This window comes from Onychostoma macrolepis, chromosome 06 (assembly GCF_012432095.1).
Source record: "Onychostoma macrolepis isolate SWU-2019 chromosome 06, ASM1243209v1, whole genome shotgun sequence".
In the NCBI taxonomy this organism is placed as follows: Eukaryota; Metazoa; Chordata; class Actinopteri; order Cypriniformes; family Cyprinidae; genus Onychostoma; species Onychostoma macrolepis.
The window spans coordinates 14,822,109-14,842,028 of NC_081160.1; the positions used below are offsets into that span (position 1 = coordinate 14,822,109).

The 19,920-nt window shown below is 35.4% G+C and overlaps 1 protein-coding gene across 2 annotated transcripts; it reads left to right on the forward strand.

The window, feature by feature from the left end:
- Positions 1–116: 116 nt before the first annotated feature.
- Positions 117–19,892, forward strand: LOC131542066 (phosphoinositide 3-kinase regulatory subunit 6). 2 transcript variants are annotated; one of them, XM_058778359.1, is made up of 20 exons: positions 117–740; positions 1,624–1,728; positions 2,172–2,261; positions 2,598–2,689; positions 3,431–3,499; positions 4,015–4,147; positions 4,280–4,349; positions 7,368–7,551; positions 8,376–8,520; positions 8,754–8,840; positions 9,631–10,090; positions 11,324–11,423; positions 11,574–11,696; positions 16,477–16,584; positions 16,848–16,950; positions 17,052–17,119; positions 17,336–17,426; positions 17,539–17,591; positions 17,930–18,036; positions 18,671–19,892. In XM_058778359.1, exons 2-20 carry the CDS (start codon positions 1,680–1,682, stop codon positions 18,825–18,827), a joined length of 2,289 nt encoding a protein of 762 aa, XP_058634342.1. In that variant the 5' UTR covers positions 117–740; positions 1,624–1,679; the 3' UTR covers positions 18,828–19,892. The 2 variants fall into 2 exon arrangements, with proteins under 2 accessions (XP_058634342.1, XP_058634343.1); XM_058778360.1 differs by having other exon boundaries at positions 1,627–1,728.
- Positions 19,893–19,920: the final 28 nt, after the last annotated feature.

The following is a 19,920-nucleotide window of genomic DNA, read 5'->3' on the forward strand; positions in this document are numbered from 1 at the left end:
AAGCATAACTTTCTCTCTCTCGACTGGCTCTAAATATATCTCAGCCATGTGTGTGGTCCACCCCCACATTTATGGGGACAGGATATGTGTCAGGTCCTGTCATCTACTGTCTCTCTGAGAGTGAGGGCCAAGTGAGTGACAGGAAGCCTGTGGTTCAGCGAGCTGCTTTCTGTGCTGATACAGCGCTCTTGACCCTGTTTCTCTTCACTTGTTCAATGCCTTTTTGTGCAGGATCAGGGGCTTAATCTTTGCATGCTAGTTTTGCCGTTCTGCAGCACTAGGCTTATGCAAACCACACATCACATCACATGCGTCACATTGTTTGGCTATGAACGTTCATGCTGAACTTGTCCAAAATCTGAATCAGGGTGTTGGTTGTGATTAGAATGACAAATTAAACCAACATATTCAAAGGACTTTCCCTTCAGTGTGTCCACACACCCACGCTGCACGCTTCGTTCAAACATTCAGCCGCTCTTTCTCCCCTGATCCTCCTTCTAAACTTTCCTCTGCCATACCTCTGTCAAACTGTCTCTCTCTCTCTCTCTCTCTCTCTTTCTCGTCCCTCCCTCACATTCACTCAGCTTTGAGTCAGAGTTGCAGTTGTCCTCAGTGACAGCCGCAGCAGTTAGAGGAAGTGTTACACGGTGTACAGCTCTCACTCTGACTGTTTGGCCAGCGCAAGTTTTTATACATGTGGCATATGATGTAGTCCACTGATAGTCTCACAAGGACGAAAGGTAAGGCAGTAGACTTCTTTTTCTTCAGTAGACTTCAACATTTTATTGTACTAACAGACAGTTGCTGCTTACTGGAGGTAACCTGTGAAATGTGCTTCTTAGCACTGAAAAAACAAGCTGTCGGAAAGTTGCATAATTACGAGCTGTGTCGGTCACTAAAAAGGGCCCCTTGTTTAGTTTCTTTTATTTGGTTTACATGCTTTTTTGCCCTCGTTCTGGCTTTTTATCGTAGTATTGTTTTTTTCTCTCCTTTTCCCTTTCCTCTTTCTAGTTTCTAGATTCTGTTGTGACTTAAAAGTGCCTTAGCAACGGAGCATTGCGTTGCTGGTCAGTTATAAACCATGTCTGAGAGGGTGAAATGAAGGGGAAGTTTTCTTGTGTAATCAGTAGTGGGTAAAAGTGCACCTGAGGCTGTTTGCCATGGACATGTCCGAGTGTGTTTGCTTTTTGGAAAACAAACTTAGCTATCAGTTACTGTAAACAGTTTACTGTTGCATATAATCATGCCCAAAATAACTTGCTATTATCTACTGTGTTTTATAAGCTCAAAAATATAACAAGTTAAGTAAGATTAAATTTCAGCATCATGAAGTGGGTAGTTCAGCAAAACATTTACTCGTGATTGTGTCATTCCAATCCTGGATGCATTTCTTTCTTCTGTGGAGAACAAAAAAAAAGTATTTTGTATCATTCAATGTAGCCCAATGTTGTTTGGACCCAGATGTTCCACACATTATGTTCTTAGGTGTTCTGCAGAAGAAAGAAATGGAACATGAGAGTGAGTAAATGACGCCAGAATTTAGTAAACTGTAAATGTAATGTGTTCATTTTCTCTTTTAATTTTATTTAGTCATTTTTTGAATATTTTTTGTCTTTGTGTCAGCAGTCACAGTGGTGATTTTTTCCATTTACCTCATTATGTAAGGACCAAGCCACAGCATGGCATCCTGGAGAAATTCTAGCAGTATTAATGTCGGGGACTCGGCAGGTAAGAGTTACACCTTTTGGAGAAACTTTGAGTAAATTATAAATAACAAAAGGTGACAAATCACTATTTTAATATTTGATTATCCATTTGATACTTTAAAATATACTGTACCATTTAAAATTTGGGGACAATAACTTCTTTTTTTTTTTATGTTTTTGAAAGAAATCTCATGCTTACAAAGGATATAAAACAATAGTATTGTGAAATATTATTACAATTTAAAATAACTGTTTTATATTTTAATCAAATTTTAAAATGTAATTTATTCCAGTGATGGCAAAGCTGAAATTTCAGTAGCCATTACTCCAGTCTTCAGTTATAACAGTTAAAAACAGTATTTAATGAACTTTGACCCCAAACTTTTGAACGGTAGAGTATCTTACATATATAAATTGATTTATATCAGCATTCAAATGCTATGTTATCGGCTTCTCTTTAAAAAGCTGAATATGCTGCCATTGAATCCGAAATCTACCGTAGCCTGCTAACCATTATGAGAGAAACGGACGTTCAGCAAACAGCTGTCAACAAAGGTATGACTCACACTTAAAGATTACACCCAACAAAAGAACACACCTGAAGACCAAACCTAGATGCACTAGACTGCCATACATGCTATGCAAAGAAAAAGACAAAAAAGGCTAAAAAAGACATGGTTTCTTTAAGAACCACAATCTGCAGTTTAATCGTTAGTGTCATCTGTTCATGTTGCGTACAAAGGCCATGTCAAAAACTCTACTCTGTAAGCATCAGTATCATGCAACAGCTGGGGTGCCAGTTTCAAGTGGCAGTATCAATGCACAAAATTTGTTGCATACATATTCTAGTTTTGTGTATATAAGAGCTGTTCATTTTTGTTCATTCTGCAGGGATGCTGAGATGGACTTTACATAAGAAAGTGCAGGACAGTTCTCTCAGAAGTCTGGTTTTGGTGAGAGTGGCCATCAAGGAACTAGAAAGAGTGAGTCACCAGTTTCTATGGCATAATGCTTGTTGAAATATAGCATTACAATTCCCATTTTAGTAGCTGACAAAATAGTTCAAGCATGTTCAGTTAGTATGACCTAAATGCCATTACTATATTTAGTGTTTATTATGACAGTGTTATTTGAAGGTCTTACCTGAGAAGCTTGAAATGATTATCTGTTGCTACTGTCACTATAAAGAGTTCATTTATTATAATAATAGTTCATAATTATAGGATAATTGGTCCCACTTTATTTTAGGTGGCCTTAACTACTAATGTACTTACATTTAAATTAATCATTTGGTACAATGCACTTATTGCGTACATACATGTGTTTACATTGTAGTTATATTTTAAAAAATATCTATATGTAATTACATGTGTAATTAATTTCTGTAATTACATTTAGAATTACACCGTTGACCCATACCACCAAACCTGTCCCTAAACTTACCCGTATCCCACCTCAATAGCAGCAAATGTGTTTTACAATACAGTATGAACACAATAAGTACATTGTACTTACTTTTTGATCTAAGTACATAGTAGTTAAGACCACCTAATATAAAGTGTGACTGGATAATTAACTACTAATAACAGTTAATCAACACATAATTAAAGATGATTTTAAAGAACAGCTGTGGTCTGTGAATGGCTTATAGAATGATTTATATGAATTAGTGAATGATTGGATGGATAGATAGTAAACATAATTTTCCTTCTTTTCATATACAGGCTGAAAGAACTGACTGCAAGAAACATCTCATTCCTCTACTTAATACACTCATATATGCTGTTATGCAGGTAAGAGATAGGATGGCTACTCTTATAGCTTTTAACTGACCTTAATTTTACTTTTAAACTAGTGATTCTCAGCTGGTTTTGAATCAGGATCCAGATATTTCATCAAGTGGGGATTAAAGACAGCGCCGACATTGTTCATTGCACAAAATTTTCTTTGATCAAACATTGAAATGTGTTAATATATTATGATTTTTTTTTTTTTTTATTTGAACTTATATAGCATATTTAGCAAACATATCAGAACAGACCAACCAGATGAAAAGCACTGTTTTAGACATTGGCTCATTTACCTGGTTTAAGATGTCTTGGTTTGTTCACTTACACACAGAAGTGTCATTTCCAGAAAAATGTTACTCAGTTCAATCAATTTACACCCTCTGAAAAACATTTGTTTTAAAATGAACATTTTGTTATCATCTATCCATTCTTGTCAGAATATCAGGTCCCCTTGTATGCTAAACAAAGACTGTAGAAGCCACCAACATCCGGTATGACATCTGTGTGTTTCTTTGCAGACAGTACACATACCTGATGACCTCTATAAAAGAGTTTATGACTTCTGCAAGAGGTTGTTGACTCTGCCTCAGCCGTACTGCACTGTGGGCCTTAGTTATGCTGGGCAAATGAAAGCAGAACGACTTGCTCCAGGTTTGTTTCTTTTCTCAAAGACAATATGATAAGCAACTCTCCTGATCTTAGTTTTTCTTTTGGCTTCTAGTCATTAAAGTCAAGAAAACATGATCCCTGTGAGTCTGATGTGCATTTTTTCTTTTCTCATAGGCCTTCTGTATCAGAAAATGATCATTGCAGAACACAATCTGAAAAATGAACACTATCCTCAGCAGGAGAGGTGAGTCAGTGGCTCTGTGTCAATGTGATCTCAAAACGTATTGAACACTTCACTAAAGTCATATTTAAAATGTTTAAATGTTTTTTAAATCTTTATATAAAAAATAAGTGGCAAATGTAGCACATACACTGTTTAACAATATAAGTTTATTAGAAACAATAGAAATATTGTTTAAAATGTAGACAGTATAATATGATCGATACAATAAAGTCGGCATAAAACAGAAATTGTGAAACTGTATCTCCAGTAGGAGAAAAACGTAGGGCAAGACTTGATTGTGTTCATTAGAATTGATTAGATAGTTGTTGTTTGTGTTGTGGTGTTGTTTCATGTGAGCTACAGATTGCTGGAGCTTTTTTTTGTTTTTTATTATTAATAAACACAATTAATAACACAATTATTTATAGAAAAAGTCTAGTGCCATTTGTCTTTTCGGAGCAATCAGGGACCTAATCTTTCTTTTTAAAGTGTTGTTTATATTACTTTTGCATTTGACAGTATATCTTTCAGTGGAGTTTCTGTGCTTACTAATTGTTGAAACCTGTAATACCAGATTTTTCAGCTTTGGAACACTTTAGAATGAGGGTTTTTAATTATCTAAAGCTATAATCATAGTTAAGACTAGAAGACAACAAGGAAACGATTGTTGCCAGGGCTTGTTATGAGAAAAAAACAAAAACAAATTACAGGTGCATCTCAATAAATTAGAATGTCATGGAAAAGTTCATTTATTTCAGTAATTCAACTCAAATTGTGAAACTTGTGTATTAAATAAATTCAATGCACACGGACTGAAGTAGTTTAAGTATTTGGTTCTTTTAATTTTGATGATTTTGGCTCACATTTAACAAAAACCCACCAATTCAACAAATTAGAATACTTCATAAGACCAATAAAAAAAAAAACATTTTTAGTGAATTGTTGGCCTTCTGGAAAGTATGTTCATTTACTGTATATGTACTCAATACTTGGTAGGGGCTCCTTTTGCTTTAATTACTGCCTCAATTTGGCGTGGCATGGAGGTGATCAGTTTGTGGCACTGCTGAGGTGGTATGGAAGCCCCGGTTTCTTTGACAGTGGCCTTCAGCTCGTCTGCATTTTTTGGTCTCTTGTTTCTCATTTTCCTCTTGACAATAGCCCATAGATTCTCTATGGGGTTCAGGTCTGGTGAGTTTGCTGGCCAGTCAAGCACACCAACACCATGGTCATTTAACCAACCTTTGGTGCTTTTGGCAGTGTAAGCAGGTGCCAAATCCTGCTGGAAAATGAAATCAGCATCTTTAAAAAGCTGGTCAGCAGAAGGAAGCATGAAGTGCTCCAAAATTTCATGGTAAACGGGTGCAGTGACTTTGGTTTTCAAAAAACACAATGGACCAACACCAGCAGATGACATTGCACCCCAAATCATCACAGACTGTGGAAACTTAACACTGGACTTCAAGAAACTTGGGCTATGAGCTTCTCCATCCTTCCTCCAGACTCTAGGACGTTGGTTTCCAAATGAAATACAAAACTTGCTCTCATCTGAAAAGAGGACTTTGGACCACCAGGCAACAGTCCAGTTCTTCTTCTCCTTAGCCCAGGTAAGACGCCTCTGACATCGTCTGTGGTTCAGGAGTGGCTTAACAAGAGGAATACGACAACTGTAGCCAAATTGTTTGACATGTCTGTGTGTGGTGGCTCTTGATGCCTTGACCCCAGCCTCAGTCCATTCCTTGTGAAGTTCACCCAAATTCTTGAATCGATTTTGCTTGATAATCCTCATAAGGCTGCGGTTCTCTCGGTTGGTTGTGCATCTTTTCTTCCACACTTTTTCCTTCCACTCAACTTTCTGTTAACATGCTTGGATACAGCACTCTGTGAACAGCCAGCTTCTTTGGCAATGAATGTTTGTGGCTTACCCTCCTTGTGAAGGGTGTCAATAATTGTATTCTAGACAACTGTCAGATCAGCAGTCTTCCCCATGATTGTGTAGCCTGGTGAACCAAACTGAGAGACCATTTTGAAGGCTCAGGAAACCTTTGCAGGTGTTTTGAGTTGATTAGTTGATTGGCATGTCACCATATTCTAATTTGTTGAGATAGTGAATTGTTTTTGTTAAATGTGAGCCAAAATCATCACAATTAAAAGAACCAAAGACAAACTACATTTACATTTACATTTACATTTAGTCATTTAGCAGACGCTTTTATCCAAAGCGACTTACAATTGGGGAATACATCGAGCGATTAATCTTGAAGAGGCAATCAGACATACGAAGTGCTTGCAACACCAAGTCTCAGACATTGTTCAAATAAATACAAACTACCAAAGGAAGGAATAAGTAAAGATAATTTTTTTTTTTTTTTTTTTTTTAAGTTTAGGATGAAGTCAAGTGCTGTCGAAAGAGATGAGTTTTCAGTTGTTGCTTGAAGATTGACAGGGATCCAGCATTCCGGATAGAGGTGGGAAGATCGTTCCACCAGCCAGGAATGGTGAATGAGAATGATCTAGAGAGTGATTTTGCGCCTCTCTGTGATGGTATCACGAGGCGTCGCTCACTAGCAGATCTCAGATTTCTGGAGGGGATGTAGTTTGTTAATAGAGAGTGCAAGTAAACGGGTGCTGAGCACTACTTCAATCTGTGTGCATTGAATTTATTTAATACACGAGTTTCACAATTTGAGTTGAATTACTGAAATAAACAAACCTTTCCACGACATTCTAATTTATTGAGATGCACCTGTATTTGTTTAGTTGGTCTAGGTGTGCCTTAACACCACATAACATAGGAGAAGATGGGGAAAACCGGCATAGTAATTATTTGTGAAGGCAACCGTTTTAATATGTTGTGCATCCAAATATTTCAAAGCCTGTTATCATATTGTTGAATGTTTTGAACTGGTAATAAATTGCTTCCAGTCTACATGAGGTTGAGGTTGATGCGGCTGCTGAAGTCAGCAGGAAGCTTTATCAAATAAACCTCATGTCCGCCCAGTTAGAAGTGAATCAGATCTATGTTTCTCTCTCTCTGTTCAGGGTGTTTGTGTTTGCGGATCCTGCAGTATTTTCCGAGTCTCTCAGCACTGTACTGAAGGCTGACATTGAGGCTCAAGGAATGTTCCGGAACCCGTTGAGTTTGATGCGCTGTGTAGTGCAGCACAGTCTTCAGGCGGCACTGGGAGAGGATTGTCACGGGCCCTCTCTCAATGATGCTTTGCAGGTCAGTGATGTTGTCTAGAAAAGCTATTTGTGAACTAGCATAGCCAAGAATTTCACTAGCAAATCTTAGATCCTGAAACTGACTAATGAATATCTAAGTATCCAAGTAATGCATACAGAGTTAAAACATTATGATGCTGCATAAATCATGCAAGAACATTTCTGCACTTTTTTCATTGTTTGTTGAACATATCTGGTAAAACAATGTAATATAAGCTAGGTTTAATTCAAGAAGTTTGGGATCAATACGATTTTTAAAAATAAATTAATTTTATTCAGAAAGGATGCATTGAATTGATGTTTTCTAGGCAGCATCATTTATCACAGGCTTCTGCATGAGTATGGGTCAATAGGGCAAATATTCAGATGCTACATTTTGTCACAGCAACCAGCTGTGAATCAGAAATAAATTCCAGGGACATAGAGCAACATGCCATTTTGCTCTTAGTCAAAACTGTCCCTCTGCTTTTATGTTTATGTGAAGAGAAAGGATTAATTATTCTAAATGAAAGGAAAATAGTCTGTACCTACATTTAACCTGTGTATAACAGCCTAAGTACTCTATAATTTTAGTTGTGAGACTATACGATGATGTAGAAAAGGGTGAGCATTTAGTGCAGGTCAGCATCTCTCTGTCTCTGTCCACACGTTAGCTGTCTGCAGTTTATTTTCAGAAAACTCAAAGCAACAGAACAGGATATCCCATGTGTGTCTGTCTGAATTATGGCTATATGTTTGTGTGTGCATCTGCATGTGTGATTTCATGCTGTGTGGCTTTCTGTGTAAGTGTTTGTGTGTCTGATCATCTGTCTGTGCATATGTCAGGATATGGACCAGGATGTGGAGTCGTACTTTAATGAAGTGCTTGCAACAGTAGACCAGAGCACAGACAGTAACAGAGGTGATCGGGGTCAGACCAGACAGAAACTACAAGAGTTATATATACAGATCCTCCGTGACACCAAGAAAGGTACACTATAAAACTATTCTATTCTGCACTGTTTCTATATTCTTATCTACACTCTCTCACAAACACAAACAAACACTCTTGGCCAACTCCATCTGTACCAAAATAACTTTTTTCCTCTAATAAAAGACCTAGATATTTTTTATTTTTTCCTCCTTTTTTGATATCCAACTTGTGTAGCCGGATCAGGAAGCAGGATTTGTTTGTGGTGTCATTGTGACGGTTTTGGGTTTCAGGTCTATTGTCCAGCGGCTCCCTGTGCGATGTTCCGCTTCCCAATCCGGAGATGAGTTTCCATCAGTGGTGGGAGGAGGAGGAGCTCTGTAAGTGGGATTCATTTACTAAAATGTTTTGGCAGGGGCTAATTGTACTAATAGTGTTGCATAATGAGTAATAATTCAAATTAGTTGCTATTTACAAAAAGTTCCAGATGCTATTTGCACCTCAGTGTATTGTAGTAAAACAGTAAAACAGTATGCAGTAATAACATATTCATTGCATAATGATTAAAATCATAAATGAATGCTTCCTTGTTGGGACCTTACTTATCCCTATCCCTAAAGCCTGCTTATATACCTACCCCTAACCTGCAGATCAGTAAAGGTGTCCTCATAGGACAATTAAACATGCTAATATGTGATAGGAATACGTTTGGAATTGGAAAAAAGTGGATTTGAACTTGCGCCAAATGTGAAATTGAGTGTCCTTAACTCTCCATGCCTTTGTCCCAGCTACTGATTTGCTTTCTTTTGTTAGTGTGTGTGTTAGTTTTAATAGCCTTTTACAATGATTGATTGATAAATGACTGCAGGCTTTGGTGTCTTGGTGAATCTGAGCATAGTTTGTGACATTGTTGAGATCTGATATTCTAAAGGAGATACCAGTGAGATTACTTAACTGTAAAATTTTATTTGTATTTTTTTCAGGAAACATAAACACAAACATAAGTACTTTTATTAAAGTAAAATAAGACATTCGAGTACAGCAAAAAAAAAAAATTTAGGGTTAGATCATATAGAAATAGATCTCAGCATACATGAACTCATCTAAACCCAAGAGAGTTTAGGTTAATCACTAAAATACAACATTTCTTTTCATCCTGTCTGCCCACAGGGAGAGAACTGGCCAAATTCATCCGTTCCGGATCGTTCAGTGAAAGCCTGATGAGTTCAGAGGACTTTTATATGTCTGACTTACCCACAGACCTCAACTCAGACATGCCACGGTACTCTGTCATGTCTACGGACAGTGGTATAGAGCGTGACATGCAGGGAACTGAGGCATCTGACATGGAATTTCCTGGAGGAAAAACTTTAAAGCCTGAAATTACCAGTGGGCGACTGTCACGGCGTGGAGGAATTAAGGTGAAGCCGTCTGTCACCGACAGCATGGCTCTGATGCAGGACGCACTGGAGGAGACAGGCACCGCTGGCAGCAGTGGCACACTGCAGAGGAGAGCAGGAAATAGTAGTACCACCTTGCCCAAGGAAGACCGGGACTACACTGCTAAAATAGTGGTGATGGGAGATGATCGGGCAGTGGGAAGGCTAGCCAGAGCATACTACTGGTTAAGGTATGAAACATTATGTCATCTGTGATATTTGATATTGTTTCACTCAAAGAGAAATGAGAGTGTTAATGATGTGATATAACCATCAATTAAAAAGTAATAACATAATAACATATTTTTACAATACATTATTTTTTAAAAAGTACATTGTGCACCAGTAATGTAAATTAATTCAGAAATGTCATTACATTTTCATGACATTTTTTAACATGAACTAACCTTGCCATATCACAATCATGTAAAATATCTGATATTTTCTGCACCACATGATTTTGTTGGTTATACCAAATATATATATATATATTTTTATATCAATAAGAGTGATGTTTTTTTCTTCTTAGAAATAATGATAAAAGATTTCACTAAACTATTTAATGGGTTAGTTCACCCAAAAATTAGCCCATGATTTACTCACCCTCAAGGTGTATATGATTTTCTTCTTTCAGAGGAATCCAATCGGAGTTATATTAAAAAAAAATGTCCTGACACTTCCATGCTTTATAATGGCAGTGGGTGGGTGTTTTCGTTCAACAGTCCAAAAGAAGTTCAATAAAGTGCATCCATCCATAATAAAAAAGTGCCTCACATGGCTCTGGGGGTTGAATAAAGGCCTCCTGTAACAAATCGATGCGTTTTTTTTAAAGAAAATTATCCATATTTAAAACGCTATTAACCGTTTTCTCTAGCTAGCTAGCGCTAACTGTCGTATGAAAGAATCTGTCATCTGAAAGAAGAAAGTCATATACACCATGGATGCCTTGAGGGTGAGTAAATCATGGGCTAATTTTCATTTTTGGGTGAACTAACCCTTTAATAAGGTTTCTCTCTTCAGTAATTTCATCCTTTTAATGAGGCTTGATCATCATAATGTTATACAGTTGTTTGGACAGTTGTTTCTGACATTTTTGGAATTACTTGACTTGAAGGGGACAAGTTAATATTCCTGAAAAAGGCTTAAAACAGTGACAACATTCAAATGAACTGTCGATTATAAGTAACTTGGCTTGTGGGGTTGGTATAGAGTAAACATACTGTACAGACCCTACAAACTGATCACTTCAGTTATTGTCTGTCTATTGAAGAAGCCTCTTATTTCTCTGTAATTAGGAAGTTTTCAGTATGTTTCCTTGTTCTAAAACCATCAGATCCCTAAATGCTTTCACACTTTTGTGTTTAGGGTTCTGTGATGATTGATAATTTAAGTTTCGACAGCAACATTTTGGTTTTGCTTTGCAGGAAACGGGAAGCCAGGAGACGGTTTCTTACTATGAAAGTCAACCTACAGATGTACTACATCCCTGTTACTCGCCAGTCGTCTACAGCCTCTCCTGTGAAGGTGAATACCCTTTCCTTCCCTTTAAGTGGAAACTTCAGCAAGTGTACTGAGATGAATACTTGTGCATTGTGCACTGTATTACTTTCATTAAAAAAAAAGTGTCTTCCATTTTAGCAGAAGTAGCATGATCTTACAGAATATCTGTTTTAGGAGAATGTGCCCTCTACAAGCAATAACATCTGTTCTCTGGGCTCTTATCTTGGAATGGTGGATCTGTGGTACGACTGCAATGTCTGTAGTCTTGGCCAGATGATTCCTGATCTTGCAAGAATGGTATGTCAAAAGATGAGTAGATATTTAGCATATTTGCCATACTTGGGTAAGAAATATGAGCATACATGAATTTTTAGCAGATTAAGTCAGTCAGTATGGAATGAGGAAGTTTGAAAGTTTCTCTTTCAGGTATTTTTTTTGAGCATTTCCTTGTGTAAATGCAAAGCTAGCAACTGTTCATTGTGAAAAATATGTCCCCCTTGCCAATTTGGCTTACACATTCATTTTTTTCCAAATTTGTTTGGCTGTTTGTATATTAAGTTTGTGAATCAATGACAGAGTTTAATCCCAAATATATTTACATTACCATGTTCATGACATTTCTGCAGATAGGCATATTTTTTAAATGCTTAAGAGTACACATGACAGAAAAAATACTCTAAAAGACTGTACTTAAGTGCAAATTAAATGTAGCCTAATGTTTTTGTCTTAATTGCAAGTAAATGAAAATATTATGGTTATACATTATAGTTATATTAATTAGTTTAGTTTATATTAAATGCTGAACTTTAGCATGCTTTTTTATGAGGCGCCACGTAGGATTTAAATCAAACTTCGCTTATCAGTACATACATAAAACACGTGCATATACACCTATAAATTACTCACATATACATGCATACTATTGGGTGTTCAATATATATATATATATATATATATATGAAATACACGTGCACACTAATATAAAATCCATACCAATACACCTTATGTTAGTAATGAATGCATATACACTTGTGAATAACTTGCATATACATATAAACTTGACGCATGCATACACCTATAGAAACTCGCTTATTATACGTATAAACTCGATCCATGCATATACACCTACAACACCACACTTTTAGCTTTGTGAAGTTGAATAAAAAAAACTTGTTCAAAAGTCACGTAACAGTCTCATAAGTTTAAATAATTTGTCTAGTTTTAAGGTATGTAAGAGGACAAACTTAGATTACAAGAGAAATTGTTAATATTTTACATTTTTCTGACCTGCAATGAACAAATGTAATTTCCACCACATCCCAATATACAGCTGTTATTTAAAAATAGAATAACTTATGCCACTCAAGAATTGTCTAAGATAATTTTTCTACCTAGTTTTACCAGTTTTTCCACAATGTACAATAATTATACATTTGTCAATGAGATAAACTGCCTTAAGGAACTGTACACCTGTCACACTCTGAAATTTAATACTGGTTTGCTTATTAGAAAATAAATAACTTGAATTTTTATATTAAGTAAAGCATGATCTCATAAATTGTGGATACATTTTTAATGTGTGATGAGAACTTTTTCAATATTTAAAAAAAATGTGTGGTGATGGAAATGACAGGGTGGTGGTGGAAATGACAGGGTGTTGTGGAAATGACAATGAATTAACGTGAATGTAGAGAAACAGCAGAGATATTTATTAGAAAAAGTCCTAAACTCATCACACTCATTAAACTCAATTCACAAAGTCATTAAACATATCAATTGTACTTTGTAACCATAAATGTCATTTCCACCACAGAGGCAGTGTGGTGGAAATGACTGTGGTGGAAATGATATTTCTGTAGTTTGTTGTGAAAAAATGGAAGATAGCTTCACTGATTAGCTTTGAATTAATACTTAGCATTTCATGTATGCAAAATACTCTTTATTTAACTTAAAATTTTTAGCTTTTTAAAAACACCCTTGAAGGTACAGTATGCTTGGAAATGACGTAGAATAAATATATTAACTGATCAAGCAATATTTACCTTGATTTTTCTTCCATTTGTTGATGAAAATTTAAATTTCCTCCATGTCCAACATGTGCTCTGATGTCACTGAACATTTGCATAGAAACCAATCTTTCACACAAACTTTTTAAAGGGACATTACAGTGTTGTGGTGGAAATGACACCAATACTGTGCGACAGCTATATTTTGTATAAAAAGTAATATTGATAGTGGTCTCACATTAAATACTATAATGTATTTTAATTATTTTACTAGTGCTTAATTCAGGTACATTAATAGTTACCAGATAAGTCATATTTTTAAACTGTATTTTCATTGTTGAAGTTTAAAAGTCTGGGTGTGCAACAAAGAGAAAACATCGATTTTGACACCTATAAGGAGGTTGAAAAGTATGAAAAAATCATAATAGAAAGGTAGTAAAAAGTTTTAAAGGTGGTTTTATTGTTAGTTTGACAAAGAAAGAGGAATTTGTCCAAAATTATATGTATTTTTAAAAATATGACCAAAGAACATAAAAGTGCCCATAGTCTAAGAATCACCCACATACATATAAACTCGCTGCATGCAGACAAACCTATACATACTCGCATATACATATAAACTTGATCCATGCATACACACCTATAAACACTCACACATACATAAACTTGATGCGCGCATACACCCATAAATCACTCGCATAAACATACAAAATAAAATTCACAAACGTATACAATTCTGATAAGAAATACGCATGCTTTAGTTGTGTATATACATATATGCAAGTGATTTCATATGTGGATGTGCGTGAACTTTTCAGTGCAAACGGAAGGCATTTCAGTGTAAAAGAGCACTTCCGGCGGCTTCTCCAGATGCCGGGGCATTTTAAAACGCTTAGCGTGGCTTAATGCATTAAAACAGTGTTTCTAAAAGACCAAACTCAATAAACACATTATTAATAAAGCATACGATGTACAGACAAGCAGATGAGTCAAGAATAAGAACGCAGCGCGTTTAATTACAGCGTTTCCTCCCATAAGGAATACGCTTAACATGGCTTAATGCGTTAAGACAGAGTTTTTAAAATGCCAAACTCAGTAAACACATTATTAATAAATCAAACTATGTACAGTAGCCTATAGTATGATTTATTAATAATTCTGTTTATTGAGTTTGGTCTTTTAAAAACACTGTTTTAATGCATTAAACTCACTGTAATAAATCATAAGAGTAATACAAGCTTTACAGGTTGACAATGTGTTATTTAAAAAAGTAATTTAAATTAAAATATATCGGACGTATTAACCCTGTTGGTGGAACAGTATAGGCGGTTTTGAAAAAAAAAAAAAACATTCAAAAATGTGTATTGTAGCAGTAAATTTAAACCAGAGAAAGTTTTGAAGTGCTATGTGCTTGATGAATAAGGGACCGTCTGACACTCCGGCTGGATTAAAACATCCAAAGTATTTTAATCAAAATGACTTTTAACATTTAAAATGACTAATTGTCAAACTGTAAAGCTTGTATTACTCATGTAGTGATTTATACAGTGAGTTTTTGCCAACACATCCCTTCATATATGTACAGTACACAATTATTTAAATAAAAAATTACAGTGTCTCATTTTTCATGTAAAATTCTTGTGTACTGTACATACAGTAAGGGAAATATTGGAAGTATTGTCTAAGGCGAGATATTGGCAAAATATAATCAGTCAGTTAGGCCCACTAGGCGTTTACTATAGCCCTGCTGTAAACATTAATTTGAATTAATTCTTGGCCTTTGTTTTGTACTGTGAAGTAAATTTGCAGAGGGTCCCTAAAGCAACCTAGGCGAAAATGCAGCGAATATCAAACATAAAAATAAACTTTATGATAAATGCTTTCTATTTTGTTGAAATGTAGTTTTTAAAATAAAAAGTATTACATCAAATTGTGTAATTGGCCAGTGAAGAAAGTCCATGGCTGATGGAGATGTCACTGTAGCTGCACATGCCAGAGACAGACCGTGGCATCTACAGCGGAATCTCCAGATGCCGAGACATTTTAAAATGCTTAACATGGCTTAATGCATTAAAACAGTGTTTTTAAAAGATACTCAATAAACATAATTATTAATAAATCATTCTATAGGCTACTGTACATAGTTTGATTTATTAATTATGTGTTTACTGAGTTTGGCATTTTAAAAACTCTGTCTTACGGCTTTAAGCCACTTTAAGCATTTTAAAATGTCCCAGCATCTGGAGATGCCGCCGGAAGTGCCGCTGCTTCCTTTTACACTGAAATGCCTTCCTTTTGCACTGAAAAGTTCACGCACATCCACATATGAAATCACTTGCATACATGTATATACACAACTAAAGCATGCGTCTTTCTTATCAGAATTGTATACGTTTGTGAATTTTATACGCGAGTGATTTATGGGTGTATGCGCGCATCGAGTTTATGTATGTGCGAGTGTTTATAGGTGTATATGCATGGATCACGTTTATATGTATATGCGAGTATGTATAGGTTTGTCTGCATGCTATATGTATGTGCGTGTGGTGTTGTAGGTGTATATGCATGGATCGAGTTTATACGTATAAGCGAGTTTCTATAGGTATATGCATGAGTCAAGTTTATATGTACTGTATATGCAAGTTATTCACAAGTGTATATGCATTCATTACTAACATAAGGTGTATTGGTATGGATTTCATATTAGTGTGCACGTGTATTTCATATATATATATATATATATATATATATACTGAACATCCAATAGTATACATGTACAGTATATGTGAGTAATTTATAGGTGTAGATGCACGTGTTTTATGTATGTATTGATAAGCGAAGTTTGATTTAAATCCTACGTGGTGCCTCATATTTTACTCTTTTTATTTCTTTAATGTATTGTATCTGCAAGTACAGTTTAAAAAAAAACACACAAAAAACATAAGTACACTACAAATGCACATTCAAGAGTCATCAAACATCTCTCCCGATGAATGATGTCAGTATAACTTTGAATTATAATTAACTTAAAATGCAAATGAGTTTGCTTTGTTTTATTTTTAATCTTCCAGTCCAGCACAGGCAAACCACAAGAATCTGATCTTTTCTTAGCTGACGTCATCTCATATTATGTGCGTATGGGACAGCAGCCGGTGTACTTCAACATTTACTACATTAAGGTGAGAATGAATGCCCTTTTGTACAGTTTTACATAGTTAGTGGGTGTTTTTTTCCAGCTATGATGTCATGAGTTCAAGTGTAATTTAGTCACCAAGTAAGTTTGCATGTAGAAGAAACATTTTTTTTGTTTGTTTGTTTTTTTTCTGAAGTTATTTAGCTCAGAAGGTCAGGCTGTTTATGTCCTTATTTAAGCTGTTGAATGATCTACAGAACACTCTGAAATATAACATACCATTCTTGTTTTTATATTCTATTTTTGCAGATTTACTTTTCCGACAAGTCCAAAGAAGCTGCGGAAGAAGTTTTTGTCACAGACCTGGAAGTGGATTTTCCAGACTTTAGAAAGGCCCAAGCTGCACTTAAAGGTATTCAATAACCAAATTTGGGATAAGTACAGTCATTGACACCCCAAATTTAGGCCAGCGGTTCATTCAGCCAGTATTTACAGCCCACATTTTTTCCTTAGACACTGTCAAACAGAGGAAGATGCCTGCCGAGCTGTGTGGGGCACTGATCTCGTTTAGCTACTTAAAAGTGAGTATCACTTACGCTGTCTTTGTTGTTATCATCATGAGTATTTTTCATGTACCTAGTCACATATAATGTGACTGATGTTGCTGATTGGTTGGTTTTCCAGTCAGTGACGTTCTTAAGTCACAAAGAAACATTCAGGATTTTTTTTCTAGAATTAAAAATTAAGTGACCAGCAAATCTTAGTTGACCTCATATGGCCCTTCACATTCCTTTTAGGTGTCGCTAAGCAACAGGGAGGTTGAGAGAGGGTTCTCACTCAGAACCACAGGCGCCCAGATTTCAGCAATACCACAAAACAAAACTGAAGGTAAAGTTACATGATTTGACACATAATTTGTTTTTGTTAATCAATTTAGATAAACATTAACTTCAACCTGAACAATTTTAAATAAATGACTATTTTACTTCCCGCTTTGTAGATCTCAACTGTCTCACAGTCACTTTCAATGACACAAAGCCAAAGAGTATCACGGTAGGTCTGGCTAAGCCAAAACTACAACCCGAGGAAACTACATGCTTTTCTTTCTTTCTTTTTTTCCCTTTTTTGGAAACAGTATATATATATATATATATATATGTGTGTGTGTGTGTGTGTGTGTGTGTGTGTGTGTGTGTGTGTGTGTGTGTGTGTGTATATAGATAGATAGATAGATAGATAATCTATGTTTGTATGATTTTTTTTTAACTCTCTAGTTTTATGTTGTTGGACTGTAACTGTGAAGCATTTTAGTTTGGCTGTCATGAGAAGTAAATGTAACTAATATCTGATCAAGTTCAGATATTTATGCTGTGATTTGTTTCTTTTTTTAGGAGACAAAGATCAGAACATGCCATTTTAAATTGAAGACGCCAGACAAATCAACTTTCACAGTACGTTTGGACAAAGACTTTCGAAGGACATTTATGAACGTTGAGAGGTGAGAAATCAGTGCTTTCCTGCTCATGATATCATTTTGATTGATTACCTACACTACCATTCGAAAGTATGAGGTTATTTTGGAAAAACGTCTCTTATGCAGCCCTATACCAAGGCTGCATTTATTTGTTCAAAAATACAATGGAAAGAGTAGTATTGTAAAATATGATTACTATTTTAATTAACTGTTTTTTTATTTATTTTAATATATTTAAAAATGTTATTTATTCCTGTGATGGTAAAGCCAAATTGCCAGCAGCCATTACTCCGATCTTCAATGTGACATGTTCCTTCATAAATCATTAAAATATGTTGATTTGGTGCTCAAGTAACAGTTTTTATTATTGACACATTTTAAAAGTACAGCATATTATTTGTAATATAATTTTTTGTGTGGATTAATTTAATGCATCTTTGCAAAATAAAAGCATTACGTATGAAAAAAAAACTCTTACTGACCCCAAACTTTCGAACAGTGGTGTATTCTTAAAAAAAAATTAGATTAACTTGATTTAAAGAATAACTAAGGCTTATAATTAGAATAGAGAATAAAAAATGCCACCTTCTGGTCTTAGAGGGATACAGATTAGATGAAACATTGATTTCTTTGCATTGTACTATATTTTCTAACACAGCATTGAGGTTGCTCCATGTCGAGACCCTGGATATTATGTTCAAAAATCCTTGAAGTCAAAGTTCATGTCAGAAGGCGACAGTGATGCTGGACTGAGCAAATACATGAGCAAAGGATTGACTCTGCCCATTAACACATTTGCTGGAATAATCGACTAAACGAACAAGGATCGGCTTGCTGTCCACATAAAGGCCAGTTCTGGACTCTTGCAGTATGTGTATTGTGTTTTAAACAAAGCACTGTGCAGTAGTGCCGCCATGTGATCAAATGATCAGCTAAGACACTTCACCAAGCAGGTTTTACTGCAATAAATACTTTTATCTGTGAATCACAAGTCGACAAGGAAGTATTTTAATGTGTAACACAGCTAACTCACTAACACTAATGCAGTCATGGTATTGAGTTTCTCAAAGACGTAGGATTTACTTGAACTTGTTTTCTGCAATCAACAATCAACCTGTTCCTTAAAATGAACACATTAAGTGCATTTGAAGAAGAGAATCCTCTACATGCTGCCGGTCTTTCATCTGGATTTTCCACCAGAAAAACAGAGTAACTGTTTATTACAGTATAATGCAGGTGCAGTGTATGTCTGTATAACATAAAATGTATGCCATATGACCAAGTGTTTCAGAGAAACTGACATTACCTTAATGATTTGCACTTCTTTGATACATTCATTGTTTTATACTTTTATCCCACTATACATGTTTACAAATTTAGGACCTTCTATAAGAAGGTTTTATAGCATCAAAAACATGTTTAAAATTAAAAAGCATAAATGATATGTATTTTAATTACTGTCAATGTGACTGATATGTGGAGGACAGCACTATTGTTACACGAAAGGTTCAAGCTTTGAAAGGTTGTGTTGTGCATGCTGGTCAAGAGTCAAAGTCTTTCTTTAACACAATAATTAATGGTGCCAGTATTTTAATCTTCCTCACATCAATCTCTGTACATTCTGAATTATATTTTGGGGTTCTTTCCCATCAGTTCTGATCTGATGCCAATAATCCCAGTCTTCCAGTTATGCCAGGCTTTTATTTTAAAGAACATATAATCACAATAATATGATTAGCCAACCTAACTCAGTTCTATTTCTTTTAGATTCATGGCATTAATTTACGCCAAAAGTTTGCACAATTGTTGATTTGACCTGAGGTTTTGTATATATTGTGATTTTGTAAATACATATGCTAAATAAATGTAGCATTTTCAAATTATTGCTAAAACGTGGGTCCATAAATG